This window comes from Lycorma delicatula, chromosome 7 (genome assembly GCF_047948215.1).
Source record: "Lycorma delicatula isolate Av1 chromosome 7, ASM4794821v1, whole genome shotgun sequence".
Taxonomy (NCBI): Eukaryota; Metazoa; Arthropoda; class Insecta; order Hemiptera; family Fulgoridae; genus Lycorma; species Lycorma delicatula.
Window position 1 is genome coordinate 76,896,808 of NC_134461.1, and position 21,051 is coordinate 76,917,858.

General features: G+C 27.8%; 1 protein-coding gene across 1 annotated transcript in view; it reads right to left on the minus strand.

Annotated features, from left to right (window-relative positions):
* Nucleotides 1-21,051, minus strand: part of Pbgs (Porphobilinogen synthase) — a 32,940-nt gene that overhangs the window by 4,753 nt on the left and 7,136 nt on the right. The window contains exons 3-7 of the mRNA XM_075370445.1: nucleotides 15,379-15,477; nucleotides 8,560-8,680; nucleotides 6,930-7,162; nucleotides 4,531-4,647; nucleotides 722-821 (exon numbers count right to left, since the gene is read on the minus strand). Of these exons, the coding sequence (XP_075226560.1) occupies nucleotides 722-821; nucleotides 4,531-4,647; nucleotides 6,930-7,162; nucleotides 8,560-8,680; nucleotides 15,379-15,477 (670 nt within the window). The remainder of the gene's footprint in view (nucleotides 1-721; nucleotides 822-4,530; nucleotides 4,648-6,929; nucleotides 7,163-8,559; nucleotides 8,681-15,378; nucleotides 15,478-21,051) is intronic.

The window sequence follows — 21,051 nt, forward strand, 5'->3', positions numbered from 1 at the left end:
AGGGTAAAACATAATAAATGTTTTCTATTATTCCAGATAGCCTTAAATTATGTTTCGTAGAGATCTCTTTATGTTGTTTTTCTCCATTCCTTTTCTTATTTATTTTTCAGCTTCGTTGTTTGTGGTGAGCAGTTTTTTTTTTCAAATGAGTAGTGTTTTTTGTATGGGTTATCCAAATTTTACAAAAAATAAAATGAAAAATACATGATACAAAAAATTACAAAATAAAAACTACATTAATTAATAACTAAAGCATTCAATTCTTTAATATTTGGTGTCTAAATGTCAGCATAAAATTCTATATGTCAAAATTTAAAATATTTAATATAAAATATTTAATATTTACAATAAAAATTTAATTTAATTAGATTTAAAGTCTTCAGAGGATAATTGTGTTAAACATTAACAGTTCACAATGGAAAGAGTATGACCATTCAAAGAAGTTAGAATGGAGACTAATAAGTTAAAGAGGTTGCCTTCAACTTTTAAGAATAATACAACACAATATGTAATATCAGTTCATAATATAAGAGCTAATTAAGTTTGATGCTATAAAAAAAAAAATCAGTAATTTGAACAGTCCTGATAAATGATAATAAAGGATAGTGTAAAAGGATAACACAACATAACCTTATAAAATAACAATATATTACTCACAAAAAAAGAGAAAAAAGCAATCACAAAGACAATTAGGTAGGAATAGAGGAGATATTTTGCTTACCAGCTCTTCGGAAAGAAGTCAGTGTTTCTTGAAGAGCAACCCGTAAATCAAAACTACCAGCCTTAGCAGCATGATAAATCATGGCATACTCTCCTGATACCTGCAAATGTTTTAAACATTTAAAATATTTCATATGATTTTTAACTGAGTAAAGAGTAGAATTTATTTAAATTTTAGTTATAAATTACCTATCACAACCAGGATCCACATTAAAGGTTTTAGAAAAAATACTATTGAAAAAGATATTTGTAAGCTGCAACCTGGATTTGTTGGCTTTAAATTATATTCTTTTTTATGACTGACGATGAATTCAAGGATTCAAAAACTTTTTTAATAAAAATTAGTAAGTTTATATTAAGTTTGCTAATTTGTTGTGTTCACAGGTAGACTTTCGTAAATATATATATATATAAAATAATTTTTCTAATATCAATAGAGTAATGTAACTGGTCAGTTTACATGGTATAAATTTTCTAATTATTTTATTTTAATTTTTAATTGACATCATATTTATATATATGTAGTTATTTTATTTAATTGACTTTATGTATTGTATATATGATTTTTGTGTATATAATTTCAATTTTTATTCTAAAAAAATTGTTATGTTTGATATGTAATTTTATATAATTTATATACAACTGATGATATGGGATCCCACAAAAGTGTTATTGGAATAAAGAAAAGAAAAAAAGAAAATAAGATAAGTGACATTTCATTTACTTTTAATTTTGTACTTAGGTTGTTCAAGTTGGTGTTTGATTATAAAAATACAATATATATATATATATATATATTTAGATATATAGATACACGAGTGTTTGTGTGAGATTTTTTTAAAATTAAGGACAGTTTTGATACAAAAAAATGAGCTACTTCTTAAAGACAACATAAAGACTTCTTAAAAATAAAAGTACCACTTGCATTATTCTGCTTTCTAAACATTTTCTTGCCAGCAATTTAAACCAGTTAATTACTTCATCTTTCAGTTCATAATTTTTAAATATCTGCAATGCAAGCCACTGTTTTTAATGGATAAAAAATTCACTAAGTGTGAGCTTAAAATTAATTGGTGAATGTTTGAATATTTACCAATGACTTCGAAGTCACTTTAATTCTGTAAAGTTTTTGTTTCAGTGAGTAGTCAAGTATTGTTGCACAGAAATAAAATCCTATCAGACAAGTTCCTATGTCTTTTGTTCTGAATAGTACATCAATGTTTTTACAATTGAAGGTTAATAATTATTAATAAATTTAAAAAAAAGGAGATGAAGTCTGATTTAAACTGATATGCCTTCCACTTCTAAGATCCATATATTTCATTAATTAAAATTTTATTTGGCTATAACTCTGGAACCAATGAAAATAAGTACCACTTATGATATATTGTTGAAAAACTCTCAATGAGGACTTATTACTGTAGTTAAGAAAAAGCCCAAAATCCAAAAACGTTTGGATTTTGAGCTTTTTTGGACACTTTTGGTTCAGTCGATTGCAATCAAAAAGGGAGCACAACTAGATGTTACAACAGTCCTAAATCCAAAATTTCAACATCCTATGGCTCATCGTTTTTAAGTTATGCGAGATACATATGTACAGATGTCACACCAAAACTAGTCAAAATCAATTCAGGGATGGTCAAAATGGATATTTCCATTGAAATCTGAAAATCGAAATTTTTTGCGATCACAATACTTCCTTACTTCATATAAGGAAGTAAAAACAGTGACTAACCTTCCTGTCTGAAAATACTTGTTTAAATTTCCTAGGCGGTGGAGATGAAGAATGCTGGACTGTATCAACTGCAGCCTTGTTTCAACAGTAGTGTACACAATATCCAAGTCTCAAAGTGATAAAACAGTTCACCTTCTTTATTTTGAAAGCACTGCAACAATTTTTCAGCTGCAGTAAGACTTTAACCTTGTGCCCACCTGTCAACATATTTGGCACCCACTAGATGCATAAACTTCTGTAAAAGTTTCTAGTCTTTCTATAAAAATTTTTTACATTACTGAATGTTAAAAATTTGGAAATTTCATTTAATAATAAAGGACAACATTTCCAAACTTCTTTACCTTCACACAAAACATCTACTCTATAAATCATATTTCTTTGTGCATTTTAGCAGCAAATTTGTTTTTTGCTGTTAAGAAATGAACTATTACTTGAACTTCACGTTTCACAAGACTCAATTTCAATCAGGTTATGTAAGGCAACTAATGTCATTAGTTGTCTTACATAAATATGTTTATTTGTTAACATATAAACAAATAACAGATAAAAAAATAAACAAAAAAGCAATAACTGTTTCCAGATTATAAATCAATAGCAAAATTAAATGGTAACTTAAAAACATAATTCATTAACTCCTTTCATAAAACAATAAACCAACTGCAACTCTAAATTCTCTGTTTATTTGACAAATACAATTAATTTAAATAATGAATGAGATAGAGATTAAAATAATAAAAAATAGTACTCAACAGAAAATTAATGTTGTAAATAAAATTTAACAGCTTGAAATTTTTTCAGTACGCAAAGATGTATTTCATATACATATTTCATAAAATCCATATTGTAATAACATAAATCATTTAAACTATTTAATAGCAAAACTAACTCACGAGGTGAAAGCACAACTATGATGATACTTGGTATTATTGTACTACATTAAATAAAATGATTTTATACACAAACATAGATCAACGATTGATTTCTTGATTGAAAAATATAAAAAAATCTTCTCAGATTCAGTAATATATAATAATTTAAAAAAATATATGTAATATATTCTATTCCTAAGACAAGCAATCACTGTAATTATGAGATCAGTTATAATCAAAATAAATAACCTTTAAAATAAAGGTACTTATTTCTTTAAATAAATTATTAAATACATTAGAATTATATTTATTATTTTTTAATATAATTTTGAATGAAAGAGAAACATTTTTTAATTATTCTGTTAATTTTCAATAGGAATCTTATTTCAGATACTAAATATTTTGTAAAAATTGTACATCTTGAATGACACTTCTTCAAATCTACCTTCTCATATAGAAGACAGCAATTATCAACTTCTTATATGCATATACAATTTACAAAATGAATATATTAGATGTTATCTGCAAGTAAAACTACTTTGTCACAAATATGACAAAAAACAATTAATTAGCTACACACTAATAAATTTATTAAATATATTGCAATCACAATTTTTTTTACCTCTTATCTAAACATCTAACAAAATTATAAATCTTGCCGGTTTTTAAACTCAGAATATCATTTTATTTTATGCATGATTGCATGTGGCATAACCAAATAGATTGTAGGAACTGACATGATAACTCATGTACTGATCTTGATAATGGCTGTACTGTTCTTGAAACTAGTACAGCCATTCTCAAGGCAACATGCACCATGCCAGGCTTAAGGAGAGTGAAGTGGTTTCACACTCTCTTCACTGACACTGAGCTCAACATACTGTTTTCACTGGCAAGTGTAGATCACTAAAATACAGATTTTCAGCTCTGCAAGTGAGCTCTAGGAAATTGACTCCATTCTATCACCACAGGACTGATTATAGTGAACATCATTACTTTCAGGAAAGAAATCCTGACACACCTCTAACATCTACAGCTGTAACAAATAATGGGGCAGACAAATTAAACCAATAAATTAATATAACCCATCTGTGAAGAAATAATACTTTATATAAATTGCCTCTACTTAGGGGAATATTCATAATTGTATAAAATTATGAAAAAAGGGTAATATAAAATCAAATTAATCAAGGAAATTATTTTTACCTGATAAACAAACAATGGGTGAGCTGGATGAGCTAATTTAGTTTTATGAACAATATCAAGATAAGCAAGTCCAGGTTTAACCATCAACATGTCACATCCTTCAGCCACATCTCGTAACTGTAAATAAACATAAGAAAAAGTTGGAATAATTAGATTATTATGACTAGATTTTTCATAAGCAGTAGTAAAGAAAGTTAATTCATCAAATACTACATACACTAAAATCTTATTGATAAAGACAGCTTCAAAACTTAAAAATAAATCAGTACTAAAACTAAACAAACTTTTCATTACTTAAATTTTGATTTTCAGAAATCAGTTCCAATTATAAAAACATGAATGATACTGCTAACAAGTACATCCCCCCCCCCCCACACACACATGTATACTGTATGTTTCAAAATGAGTAACAGGGTTTTAAAGTCATGTAATATTTATTAAGTTTTTACTTACACTGATAAATTATACATGAAATGAAAGTGCAACTTAAACAGTTTTTGATATAACTGTTCAATGTGAGCACCAGTCGTCACATGGCACACTTCCAGCTGATAGGAGAGTAGATTTCACACTTTAATCAGCAAGTTTGGAATAATTGATGACACAGCTACTTCAGTCCTGAGTCTTAAGTCAGGTAGATCAGCTGGAAACTATGACCCATACACTTGATCCTTTATAAACTCCCAAAGAAAAAAAATTTGGTCACCAGGACCCCATCACATGGGGTCCTGGTGACCAATCCAGTGGTTGGGAAGAATTCCATTCAACCAATTGCATACAGTGTTATGCCAGTGTGGAGGCGCACCACACCGTCTTGTTGCCAAATAAAGTTCTGTGGTTCATATTGCAGTTGGGGAAAGAGCCATAGTTGTATATCAACATAATTCATTCCAGACACACTTGCTTCCACGAAAAATAATAGCCCGTAAACTTGCAATCAGGATATGGCACAAAATACATTCAGTTTTGCAGAGTCTCGTTCACACTGCAATATTTTGTGAGGATTTTCTGATCCCTAGATATGCAAGTTATGAATGTTTACTTTTCCATTAACATGAAATGTTGATTTGTCACCGAATATGACATGATAAAGAAAGTCTTCATCGTCACAGTGCATCATTTTATTTGCAAAGCTAGCTTGCAAACCATAATCTGTAAGTTTTAGAGCTTGTAACAACTGTAAATGATACGGATGCAGTTGTAAATGTTTCCTTAAAACCTTTCACATAGACATTACTGGAATTGCTAATTTGCGACTAACCTTCCTAATGGATTTTCTAGGATTATGCACAAAAAACTCCTCTTACATGTTCATCCATTATCTTCGGACACACTTGGTCATCATGTAGACTTCCATTTGCAAATACAGCTATGATTTAAAATTGTTTATTCTATCTACAAATGGTATTGTCACTCGGGGGATCACAATTTAACTTCAAACAGAAGGCAAATTGAATGATAATTACAGATTTACACTTTGCAAACTGCAAAACACAAAATGCTTTCTGTTGGGAGGGGGGTTACCATCTTTGCTACTAGTACTTCCAAGCGGAGGGTAAAGGAAACAATTTATGAGCTTGTGCACAGCTAAAACTGTTTGAGTTGCTCTTTCTTTCATGTATAATTAATCAAAATAAATGAAACTTGAGAAATATAAAATAGCTTTAAAACCCCTATATTAATTTTGAAACACATGATATATATATACCTGACCTATGTGATTTTTTTTCTTTGGGTATAAAGGATCAAGTGTATTGGCCACTGTTACCAATTGATCTACCTGACTTGAGACACAGGATTGAAGGAGCTGTCACATCAATTACTCCAGGACTTGTTGATTAAAGTATGGGATGAACTCTGAAACTCAAAAATCTAGACACAAATTAAATGCTGCACCAAATTACATTCAGCTTCATACTACCAGAAAGTACAAAACGTAAACTAAAACATATAAAAGGTACAAACATCATGCTTGTTTGATATAAAATTTACAAACACATTAAATTTAGAAAAAATGCTACATGTTTAATCAATCACACTACTATTAATCAAATAGACCGTAGGGGTACTCCTAACCCCTTTAAACAGGTTTAGGCACCACACATTAAGTAGCTGCTACTTATAGTTTTACCAACAAGAACTTCAGGAATAAAATTTTTATACATTCAGGTGAGTAAGTTTTTAAATTTTTTATTAGAATTGTTTCACAATTGTCCACTTATACTAGACCAACAAGTCTCTTGAATCAATCCTACATTGTAACCTCCATGATGTAGTTGGTAACTCAGTCTTTCATCTGGTCAGGTTTCACATTTTTCATACTCCACTAATTTAATCTCTTCTACACAATTATAATTGGGTAACAGCTTGTACTGAGGAAAATAAATATCTTGACTCACCGCAGCTCTTGTAGCTAGACCTGAACTGCCTGGTGGAAGTTGATATGCTTTACGGTCACCATGTGCTGGAGCTGATTTAGCTGCATCTCTAAAAGGACCATAAAATGTCGATGAAAATTTCACAGCATAAGACAATACACATACTCTTGACACCAGACCAGCTTGAGTTAATAACTGCTTAATAGCACCAACTCTTCCATCCATCATATCTGAAGGAGCTACAACATGACAACCTAACAGAAAAGAAAAAAAAATTTAAAAAACTTCATCAATCTTTCTCAATATTTTGTTAAATGATGGACTCACAATAAACATGATGACTTAAATACAATCTTGAAAATTTAGAATCAGAATTAAGAACAGTAACTAGGAATGTTTTGAAAAAAATTGAGCATTTTTGCAGAAATAGTTAATTCAAATCTCCAAATACACTTCGTAGAAACTTTTTCTCTTTCTTTAGCTTTGAAATTATATTAAAATGCAATGTATCCGAGATTTTATTTAGCTAAAACTTACATTTTAAAGAATGTTGGGAACTATAACATTTTAAACATACCTTTGAATTTTATGGGCACTTTACACAATGATAACTTCATTTTTTAAATAATCTTCAGAAGAGTGATGATCAAAAATGTATGGTAGGAATGGAGTAAAACTGAAATAGGTGAACTGACATTGAATAAACTAATTTTATATTTATAAAGAGGTCAATTAGTTCCTATATAAAAAATCTAAACATATATCATTTAACTATATGTAAAAAATTATTCGCATATTGTTGCTCAAAATAAATATGTCACACAATAACAAAATTTAAATAAAATATGATTGAAATATAATCCGATACATTTTATAACGTAAAATTTTATGAGCATAATTTCAAAATCAAATAATTGAAATGGTCTAAACTCTTTAGAATTATATTTATGAATGATGAGATGTAAATATATCATTAAAAATGTAATAAATAATTCAATCTTGTAAAAATAATTTATCTCTTAAAAAAAAAAAAACTTAAATAAGTACAACAAAACCAATCAACAGTTTTGACATGGTTCTCTGCTGACACAGAGATTTGAGAATAAAAAATGCATATGCAAAGAAAAATACATTTTTTAAATATTATGATAAATTACAATTTTTGAAATCTAATGTCATTGAAAATTGCTAATCCAAATTCAAAATATTTAGCTAAAATATAAATAATAAAATCAAATATAATAAAAATTATCAAAGACAATTTAAAACAATTTTCAATCTACGTTAATAGTAAATGTTCTTAGAAATGTTTTGATGAGAAAGCATTTAATTACACTATTTCTAAGGGGAGTAGATATTCTTAATATTTTCCAACTTTTTTTCATTTACTAAACGTTATAATTATGCTGGGATTTTCTAGGAAGTTCAGTTGGTAATTAAGCAACTTTAACCTAGTTGAGGTTGTGGGGTCTCACGGTATCCCTACTTATTTGGCCAAGAGTTGCAAAAAAGTGTTCACTGAATATAATTTTTTCACACTAAATCTTCACCATGTACTCCTCAAGAGGTTCCTCAATCTATCACTTTTAACTTTTTTTGGTCTTAAAAACAAAATTTCTTAGTATTAATATTTAAATAGAAAGATAAATACCTGCTTTTGCATAACTAAGAGCTATCTGTCCAAGTCTGTAAATACTTGCTTCATTAATAAATGACCCATCTTTATTTAAAATACCACAGTGGCCATGTTCAGTATATGCACACAAACACACCTGAAAACATAAAACTATACATACACAATAAAATAATAAATTTATCATCAAAATTTATACTCAAAACCATGCAATTTTAAAAAAAGAAATACATGCTTTTTTCAGATGACACCAACCAACAACCCATGTCTAAAGAAAATTATGCTGGCATAAAAAATTTTTTATGTGTAATAAAAAATATAGAAAGAAACAAATATGAATTTTTAAAACTAAATAGCACGTGCAAATATTTTCAAACAAATCAAATGAAGTAAAAATATATATGGAGCACAAAGCATTATTAAATTATATAACAATAAAAAAATATTGTATTTAAAAAAATTATGTATTAAATAGTATTTATATTAATCTAATCAACCCAGGTACAGAATTAATAAAATAAAATAAAATAGGATGACACTTACCTTATTCCATAATCCAAGCAAGAGCGCTTTTGTGAGTACCTCGCATCATCAGTCGCTATATAATTTTTCAAATTGTTCGTTGCAAATTACACATTAAAATTAAAATCCGTATATTATACATGAGATTTAAAATAGTCAAAAGATCCTTTCCCATTTAAATCAAAACATAAATAAAACTAATTTTTTTATTTAAATTCAAAAATTTTAATTGTAAATTAAAATTAATAATAAAAATTAAAGAGAAATCTATGTAGACTAGCTAGCCAAAGTTATGTGATTGTACACAGTTGAATGTTATGAATTATCAACGTCTAAAGAAGTGCTGCTATCTACAGTAGCTTTTATGATTGTGTCATCCTCAATAGATTTTTATCATAAACTCTTGTTATGTTTTCAACAATATTGTTATGTTTTATACATTGTCAATTTTCTGTCTGGTATTTATTGGTATTAAATATGTATCATTGTTAATTTTTGACATTTGTTTTTTGTATATATAATTTACTAAAGATTATAACCAATTTTTTTTTTAATTTAACATAAAGAAATAGATATTATAAAACAAACTGCTAAATATAGCAGTGTATACAAATATTTAAAATATGTATATACTGATAACATTTTTGAAAACATAACAAGGGTTTATGATAAAAATTTATTTAAACCTGCAAACCAGACAAATAACCATTTAATAAAACATTTAAAAAATAATAAACGTACTGCTTCATATGATTTACACAATTTATGCGGTATTTATAAAATAAAGTGTAATGGTTGTCACCATATTTAAATAGGTAAAACCACTAGATCCTTTAAAACTAGATTTGATGAACACTGGATATTATAAAAGTAAAAAATTAGGTTTCTCTAATGTGTCTGATCATCTTATAAATAATAAACATTCAATATCTGATCTTCATACAACTTTAGAAGTACTGGAAATTAAGAAATACAATATTAATACAAATTATAGGGTTTTGACATTTTAGAAAGATTTTACTTATATACAAATATAAAAGTAAATTTAATTTGATCAACCTACATACAGAGTATGAAGATGAGATAATCAAAAAGCTGCTGTAGATAGCAGCACTTCTTTAGACATCGATAATTTATAATACAACTCTGTACAGTCATATAACTCTGGCTACCTAGTCTACTTGGATATATATATTTTGTTTTTATTATTGATTTTAATTTTGTCTTTTAATTTAATGACATCATATTTAACATATATGCAATTTTTAATTTTAATTTACAATTTAAATTTTTGAATTTAAAAAAAAACAATTTTATTTCTGTTTTGATTTAAATGGAAAAGGATCTTTTAACAATTTTAAATCTCATGTATACTATAGGGTTTTTAATTTTAATGTGTAATTTGCAACGAACGATTTGAACAATTGTATAGCAACTGATGATGTGAGGTACTCGCGAAAGTGCTCTTGCTTGGGTTATGGAATAAGGTAGGTGTCATCCTATTTTATTTTATTTTATTAATTTTGTACTTGGGTTGATCGGATTAATATAATTTACATAGCACAGAGGAATATGATTCCTGAAAAGATTGATTTTATAAAAATAAAATAAATAGTATTTGTATTAAACACTGTAATGTATTGATTGGGTTCAATGTACTCAAGAATTAATTTTTATTTTGGTAAGTTAATTAAAAACATCTTATTTAGTAAAGAAATATATTTTTAATTATCAAAATATGCACAATAGATCCTTTATTACTAACACAAAATAATCATAATAGATGATTTCTTTCTGGTATGAAGGTGAAAGGTGATTTTTACTACTGTATCCAAGATGAAGGCAAATCTCAGTATGGTGACATTTTTGGATAAAGGTGTTGTGATGTGATGAGTCCTTTCTATGAATTCATTGAGTTGAAGATTGAAACTTTATAAGAGAAGTATGCTTTAAAAGTCACAATATGAATTATACTGGAATGTGCTGATGTTTTACAGAAAATGAACAAAGGGAATGCATGATTTTAGTTGTATTTTAAATGTGTAAAAACACATTTTTACTAATTCACTTCATATTATTCTGAACTCATACTTTGACAAATAATGCATGTCTATAATCACACAGCGACTGAGAGTCTACATGATGAGCCCAGCTACATGGTGATCTACATTCTATGTTGCATAACTTCTAATGTATTTCATCTGTTATTCTTAACCAGTAGTAGTTTTACTGAACTTTTACTTAATTCCACTCACGTTTCAGTTTACAATAATGATCTAAACTGCTATTAGATTTATTTAAATGATACATTACAAATAATTGATAATCTAAAAAGGTACATAATCTTTCAATACCCTAACTCTTTCAAAATAGCTTTACTTTACACAAGAATATAAACCCTTTATTAAGAATACAAATTGGATATCAATATCTTTTACATATATTTATTTTTGAATAATAATAGCAAAATACTGAATTCCATAGTTGTCTGCTTGCCTTCATTCTATTTAAATTACTAAAAAAAATAGATTATCTGTTTTTAATATTTTATATATGTTACCCTTTTACCCTTCTGTGTAGTATATCCTTCAAGATAAATGTATTTATGGAAGTTTTATTACTAGTAGCTATAAAAATAAATTTTTTATGTTCAGATTATACGGAAAATTAAGAGTAGTTTTTATAACTGGTTAATTTTTATATACATATATATATTTAACTGACTGTATACATATTCAATCGACTGAAAATATTACTTTTCTGATATCGTTTGATGGCTGGGAAGTGACTGTACCCCCTAAAGTTATAACTAAAAATTTGTAATGAATTATATATAAAAAATGTAATATAATAATGAATTATTTTATTTACTCACTTGATACATAGTATTAATTTTAAGGGTTCATTGGGTCTGTGTGTTTGCCCTCATGTTGCATGCACAATTCTATGTCGCCACATCCTCTGTGTCATTTGATGTAGCATTTCTGGTGTTGCGTTATAGAAGGCGTCGCTCACAGCATTATACAATCCTTCATTTGAGGTGTAGCGACGTGCAGATACATGGCCTTGATAACTGCCCATAATGAACTGTCTGGTGCGGTGAGATCAGGACTTTGTGGTGGCCATTATAATGAAGCGGGTGATACTGGAGTACCGTGACCAATCTGACACCCTGAAATTTTCATTCAGAAATGCGCGGACTGATAGAGTAAAATGTGCAGGTGCTCTATCCTGCTGCAACCATACTCGTCCCATGAGATCGTTCCCTTGAAGCTGTGGCATTAACCATGCCTCCAACATCTCTAATTAAGTTTGTGCATTCACTGGCCCGTCAAAAAAATAAGGATCAAACAAATAATGAACTGTCATTCCAGCCAATATCATGACGTGCGGTGGATTTTTTCCAACTCTATTGAGTAATAAGGATTTTCTTTTGTCCAGAATTCACACATTTCTAGCACATGAAATCCAATAAATTGCACATTTATCAGTAAAAAGTACCTTTCCATGGTGCACTGCAGCAGGGAATTTTTTTAATAAAGCCGGGCAGGATGCAGCATGACATTCCATGTCTGCATCTGACAGTTGGTTGATGAACATTGGATGAAATGGCCTAACTTTTCAAGTCCTTTTTCATATGGTCTTGCATTGTCGTCTACGGTATACAAAGTTCAGCTAACCGTTTACAAGTTTATTTCGCTGGGGATTGATCAATGGAAACCACAACAGCAGCACATGTTTCTAACCATGTTAACTTTCAATCACTCTGTAGCCTATCTTTAAGACTGCCTAATTCAAACACATATTTTTGCCAAACCAACATTGTTGCTTTTCATGGTGGCGGTTTATTAAGTATTGCTGAAACATCACTAAATTAGCTTTCATTGTTTGATTCGTACGTTGTCATTGATGAACCCAAACACTTTTCGCTAACTGCTCCTCTACACTGTAACTAACTACTCATATCAGCTATTTTAGCACAACTGTCTTTACTTAGAGTGTGTGACATTGTAAAAAAACTGTTGCCAACCGACCATAACAAAAATACTGTATGTTCTAAACATACATCCTAATTCATATTTTTTGTTAATTTTAGGAGTACAGTGACTTACCAGCCAAACTGTATGTGTGAGTTGGCATGTTTGAAGCTTAATAGATTTTTATGAAATTTTGTACACTCAGATATATGGGACAATTTGTTGGGGGCAGTAATACCCCCAACAAGTAATAGAAAACTAGATTTTCAAGTCAATTTTCTCAAACTTTTTCAAGCATAATACCACTTTATGTAAAGCTCACTTACATGTGTGCATGTTTATCTTAACATTTAAAAAAAAATATTGCCCCAAAATTTCTCTTCAACAATTATAAAAAAAGATATCTTTGCATTTATTGGATATATTTTAATAAACATTTTTTTTAGTCTTCCTAGACATAGCAGTAGTGCAAGTGACTCAAAAATAATACTTTGGGGGCAGTATTGGGGCTGGGGGAGTTGTTCAAAGATTAAAAAATATTGATTTTTTGAATTTTTTAAAACTTTTTTGTTTATTTTTATATCATTGATTTTTTCACTATGAGAATAACCAATGCCGGGAAAGTATTATAACTTTGTTGTCAGCTTTTAAAATTAAAAAATACTTACTCTACTTCTAAGCAACTGATGCTGGTGTATTCCTATGATTCAGTGGAATATTTTAAATATCTGTAAGCTGCAGCCTAGATTCATTGGTTTTAGATACATTTTTTATAACTGATGACAAATTCATGGATTTGAAGAATTTTTTATGCAAACTGCTAAGTTAACAATATGTAATAAAACTTTTTATATAATTAGTAAACATGCAGTTTTGTTTTGTTCATAGGTGACTTTTAAAAATAATTTTATATATATATATATAAAATATTCTACAATATATAGTATATGGAATAAAATGTAGCACTTTCCTTTGACTATCCACGGAGTGTCATTCCTATCACGATCTATGTAATATAATTTATAATAAATATAAATAATAATAGTATATAATAAAATATATATTATAATATATAATAAATTATGTTATAACCTAACTAAAGATAATAAATTCATTTATTTGTAAAAAATCTAGTATGCAAAATCTAAATCCAAATTATCTATTAATCAGTTAAATTTAAACATGAAACCATAATAATATAAAATTACTACTTGGTCAAAATTTAGAAAGTGTAAATGCATAAATGCACATTAGTTCTACCTGTGTCTGAAATAATATTGATACTATTAGTAGTGCAATAGAAACAACAGTTTACAGCAATGGGGTGTCATAGACAGCAAGAAGGCAAATGCCCGTCCAGCAATCTTTTCCCACCCAATTCATTAACTGAACTTTTTAACTTTGACAAGTAATATATAGAGAGGTTAGTTGAAAATCTTAAAATCCTTAACTTCTAAATGGAGTAAACATTTTAAGCTGAATAGTCTTCGTTATTATACCTTTTTTTAGAGTATAAAAATATCATATTTTTTCTATATACATTAAAAATTGTGGACAAAATTATGAAAGTAATCCAGATCTTTCAAAATAATCAAATAAATCTATTCAACAAAATAAGGACATTCTCACTTCCGAAAAATGAGCAAGTATTCCTAATAAAGTCTATTTGTCTACAACATTTGTTAATTATACTACCAACATATGTACTGTATCTCAACCAGTCATAAAAATAAATTCCTAGATCCATTAGAATATCATACTAGCTTAAACAGCTATTAATTATTGTATCAATAAACTTAAGCAGACAACTTTGTCAAGTATATGACAACGCAAAATTACTAACATAAAATAATATTGCATGAATGTAAATAATTATTCACATTCATGCTATTTATGAGTTGACAGCATGAATGTGAGCATATCAAACACACACAGGTGTGTGTTTGTATTATTTATGGAGAAGACTGACAGGGGGCAGTTTCCATTGTTCCTCAGTGAGTAAACAGGTGGTCTTCCCTCTACTTCTGATGTGATATTGGCTACTGTACACCCTTCCTTGGACAGTTCAGGCAGTGGTTAATGCTTGCATAGCAACTTTTCTAGTGTTGTTTCTAGCTATAACCACCTTGCTATGACCTAGATAACATACTAAACCTTACAACTAAATTTATATTAGAATATGACTAAACCTTTTCACAATCAATCTAAGAGTGACAATTCTGATCTTTACTTTATTTTAAATTTCACTCTATTAAATCAATTTTTTGTAGGTTTCTGAAAACTACTAGTTACTCATTATTTTTAAGGTTAAACAAATAATTATTAATTATCTTCTTACATCACAAGCTATAATCAAATCTGGAAAGTGTTGTCGCAATAGTGGAATAGCTTTAACCACAGGGTTGTCCGGTGAGTCAGCATTTGTTCCTGTAGCATCCTGTAACAATAATAGGATTTCATTTTAATTTTGCTTATGAAAGAATTTATTTTTCATATATAAATTCTATTAAATTTAAATCCATAGAATTTGTATTTTATACAATTTTAATTTGCATTGAAAATATAATTAATATTATGGTACATTTTAGAAAAATTAACTACATTAAACATTTTTACGAATGTACTCGTAGTAAATCAGCAAAAGATTGTTAAACACTTATATTTTCTGATAAAGTATGTAAACGCACACATAATGTTTTTTGATATGCCAAGATGACTGGTCAAAACTTCACTAAAATAATTACTTCTTACTAGGTAATGCAGCAAACCAGTATACTGAAAAAATAAATAGTACATACTAGCTGATATACAGTCTTTGCAGTTAATTTTGTGTATTTCCATTTCCAAGAGTTTAATTTCCAATAATTTGTAATTTTTATAATTATAATGTCATTGATAAGTAGATTTGATTTTTGTTCAGTTTTTTACATAATTTCTGTAAGCATTTCTTGCTATATACTGGAATGAAGTCACCGACAGAAAAAATAATTATTAATTTAATTAATAATTGAATTTTATTATAATTAATTTAATTATATTAATAATTGATTAATTCTTATTAATTAAATTTTTAATTACATTTACAACAATTTTATATATTGTTAGATAACAGTTTAATAATAATACTATTTTAAATGATGTAAATGACTTAAAAAAAATGAATGATATTTTCATAAGAAAAAAGTTGTAATTAAATGATTCTTTAATGTTTAAAATTAAATAAAATTAGTACAAAAACTTCTTTGTCTTATTCAAAAAATAATTGTTTATTATTATTTCTTTTAATAAAACATAAAAGAGTATAAATGACTTTGTATAATAAGCAAGCAATAAAGACTTTGTATAATAAGCAAAAGTCATTTATACAAATGACTTTGTATAATCATGGGCAATATGGGATAGATGGTCACAATGAGTAGTACAATATTGTCATATCTGATACCTTTGTGTTTATTTCTATTACTTTTCATGAAAATAATAATAATTTACATTCTTTTTAAGTAGGAACGAATACTATCGGTTAAATATGTTTTATTTTGTTTCACTATAGTTATATTAACATTTGAAAATATTTCAATGTGATAAACTAAGAGGAAAAATAATTTTATTTCTAATAATACTTAAGCACTTATGGTAATAAGTACTATGACAAATGATTTGAAAATAACATTTTAGCTGTGAAAATAAGTGATTTATTTATATAAACATGTAATAACTGTAACATAAACATGTAAATATCAACACAGTAACTATAAATAAGTACAGTTAGAGTGGATTTTCATTAACTGGTCATGAGTTTAATTCCCAGCAACGTCTGACTCTTTTTTATCATTACATCAATACAAATAAAAATTTCTCCAGCTTAGTTGAAGCAGTGTATATATAATGCACTCTTCTGTAATGGAAATAGGCTATATTAATTTATTACTTTACTCTACCTGCCTCAGTCTTTCTTATAAAACCTTGATTTCAACACGTAAAGAATGTGAGGTACAAGAGAAAACAATCAAGAGTTGATTTCTCTGAGAGTAATGACGTATGACATACATACTGTTTGTGGTGTATAGAATGAAAATGTCACTTGTAAGGCTAATATATTACTCTATATTACTTGCATTTCAGTGGTCTTTACATACTGATATTTAACAATTTAATTAGCTAAATGAAGAAGGTATATAGAAGGGATAAATAAAAACCACTTCATTTATCAGCTGTTCTAATATGCCTGGCATGGGATTTGAAATTCTTGAGAATGGTAATTCATTTTTGGGAGTGATTTGTGATTTCACATGATGATGGAAATTAACACACATAAAAAAGGAAATTATTACTAATTGAGCTTATGCCTCTAGTTAATAAATTAATAATTATGATTTATACAATTAAATTAAACTATATAATTTTGTGTGTATGTGTGTGTTTTATATAGTGAGTCAAAAGTATGCAAACCTCTCGATAACTTTAAAACCATTCCAGATAGAATACTGTAACTTTCAGGAGAAGGTATCCGTCAACTACTTTACAACTAGAAATAGAATTTCAACCCCTTGGTCCAGGGGTTGTAACTCAAATATTTTAAATGGTAACACCCTTTGTGTGATATATTATTTTAAAGGTCTCTTTAAGACAAGAAATGTGGTATAAATAAAAAGTTGGTTTGATTTCTATACCCAAAATGCCAGCAGATAAAATTTGGATTTTGAAAATTATTACATTTATTTAAGTTCAAATAATAAAATTAAATTGAATTAATTAACATTTATTTTAAAAGTTATATTAAATTTTTTTTAAATTAAAAAAAATTGTTTTGTTCCAATTTAATGAGTAAATTAATAAAAATATTGTCATCTAATCATGCCAATCATTGATGGTTTTTTCCATTGTTGCAAAAATGAAGCTTATTTCATTGTTTAGTAATCCATTTAAAGAATTTAATTACTACATTGTTAGTTTCTGATAAGAATGTATTGTGAGTGGTTGGCTAATTGATTTTGTCTACTTTACCACATTTGTAAGGCACTTTTTGTTAATTGCATCTTTTTTTACCGAATTAATTTTTTCTGTGCTCCCTGCTGACATTGTTATCAACATGCCATTTAGTGAACAAGAGAGGTCAAAGAGGACAGTTTTAACAAGAGGACACTTTTAATGATGAGTGGCTTTGATGATAGAATTAGTTGTATAATGAAGTTTGTGAATTGTTCAATGTTACATTTAATAATCATAACCCTATTTCAAAAGGTACAGCATCAAAAACCATCAAACAATTTGAAAAAAAAAAACAGGGAGCATTAATAATAGGAGAAAACCAGGGAGGTCTAAATCTACAACAAATAATAACAAATTGTTAGAGATTATGCAAGGGTGGATTTATTGAGAATCCTTATTCCTCAACTCAACAGCACCATGAGAACATGATATTAGTCATAACAGATGTTCTGTTATGACTAATATTAGTAATATTATGTTAATATTAATTTAACAACATAGTTTTTAGTGATGAGGGCACATTTTTTTAAAAATGGCAATGTAAATTGCCATAATTGTCAACACTGAACTGATATTAAGCCACTCTGGTACAGTGAGGCATATACACAGTATCCAAAGTAAATGTATGGGTAGGTACTGTTGATGGATGACTGATAAGGCCCTTATTTATTGATGTAGATTTAATTTAAATTTAAATGGCTTTGCTCCTCAACCATATCATTCCAAACATTCAAAATGTTGGCCCCCAACTTCTAAAACATTTGGTTTCAACAAGAAGGTTCTCCACCTCATTTCGGTCTTCAAGTATGTGAAATTTTAAATGTACATAAATTTTTCCTGGAAGATGGATTGGCCAAAGGGCTCAAATAGAATGGCCAGCAAGATCACCCACTTATCACCATTGGATTACTTTCTATGGGGCCACTTAAAAAGTATTGTTTATCAAATTAAGCAGCAAGAAATAGATAATTTACAAAATAGTATTCGAGAATTAGCATAAACTATCACTAGGAATCATTGAATAATGTAGTATCAACCTTCTGCAATCGACTGGCATGAAATAAAACAACAGAATGAGGACATTTCGAACAATTATTAAAATGAAATATAAGTAAATTAGCAAGTGTTATGCTCAATAAATAATCTTTTTTTATATAAATTTATTTGATAATATCCATTTAATCAAACTTTTATAAATTCATTTATTTGCAATAACATAAAAATTATAATTAAGAAACATACATTATAATAGTTTTAAATTATAATAAATTATAAAAGAAACCTTAAATTATAATTTAAGAAACATACATTGATAATTATCAATGTATTTTTTCAAAATCCAAAATTTATCCAGCCGCCATTTTGGGTACAGACATCATACCAACTTTTTATTTATACCATTTTTCTTGTTTTAAAGAGAACTTTAAAATGATCTATCACACAAAGGGTGTTGCAATTTTAAAATATTTGCGTTACAACCACTGGGCTAATCCCCAAGAAGGGGCTGAAATTCTTATTTCTTGGCAAAAGGAAAAGTAGCTGGCTGATACCTTATCCTGAAAGTTACAGTATTCTATCTGGAACGATTTTAAAGCTGTTGAGGGGTTTCCATACTTAGAACTTATTCAGTATTATTGGTATATAAGTATAGTTACTATATGTTTATAAATATTTTTTTTAAATTAATTAAAATAAAAAAAATTAATGAATTTTTAAAATAAAATAAAACAATGTTCTGAAGAATATTCAAACATGTTTAATTAATTAATTTAACTGATTACTCATTTATTTAAGGTTACAATATCTAAATCATAGTTATTTAAATTCTGAATCAAACAGACACCACCCTTCTGTCAGAGTTCATAATAATTGTTGCCAATCTAACATACATACACACTTAAGTATTTTCTGACACTTGTATCATTATTCAAAATATCGGTTTTTAATTACACTAAATTTACATTGCATTAATGTCTAGTTACCCATATCAGTTTTTAATTTTGTTAATTTATAACTAAACAACATAAAAGAAACCACTTTGGGAGGTATTTTTATGAATATTAATGTCCTTCATTCTTATCTCTACAGGAAGTAATAAAACAAGTCGCTAAAAAAATGTTTAACTACTGTAGAAGATGATCAATCATAGCATTAATTGCTAAATCCAGTCCAAACATTATCTTAAGTGTTAAGAACAGAGCATATTAATTTTCTAATTAATTCACTCATTTATTTTTTATACAGTTGAAGATGTACTTTAATTTATGCTACTGCAATAACTACAGTTGTCAATTAGTTAAAATTTATAATTATGGTAGAAATCTTCATCAAGATTCAATCATTTCAAGTTAGAGTTGCTTTATAAATACACATATTAATATACATTTATATTTACACCAATAAATACTAAATATAATAAAGTAACGTGTAACTTGATTATATACATTGATTATTTACATTGTTACAACTTGATCATTTACATTGTTTCTACAGAACAATGATATTCCAAGATACAAAAATGAAAAATTATTCACCCTTTTCCTCCTCCTCTAAAAATTTTCATTACAGTCTGATACTAAAGCAGCAGTATGAAATTGTTACATGTAATGTAACTACTTCACTTATTGGATCTATATTCCATAACAAAATATTCTCCAGAATATAAAATCAGGAGTAAGCACTCCTTATAGAACAGAAAACCTGAAGCATAGAGAAAAAAAGAAGTATGTGCGCATGCGTGCACACACACACACACACATACACGCAACATTTCTTAAATTCAAACAGTACAAGAGGAACAATAACATATTGTATAATTTATTATTTTGGGATGAAACATTACCGTAAGTTTTGAACCAAAAATATAAATAATAATACAGAAATTAATTCCTCAAAAGAAAGAGCAAACATGAATAGGAATTATAATAAAAAAAATTTAGGGGTAAGAAACATGAACAGTTTTTAAAAAGAATGCAATTACCCTCTTAAGTGGTTATCATAAAAATGTTTCTTGTCACTCTAC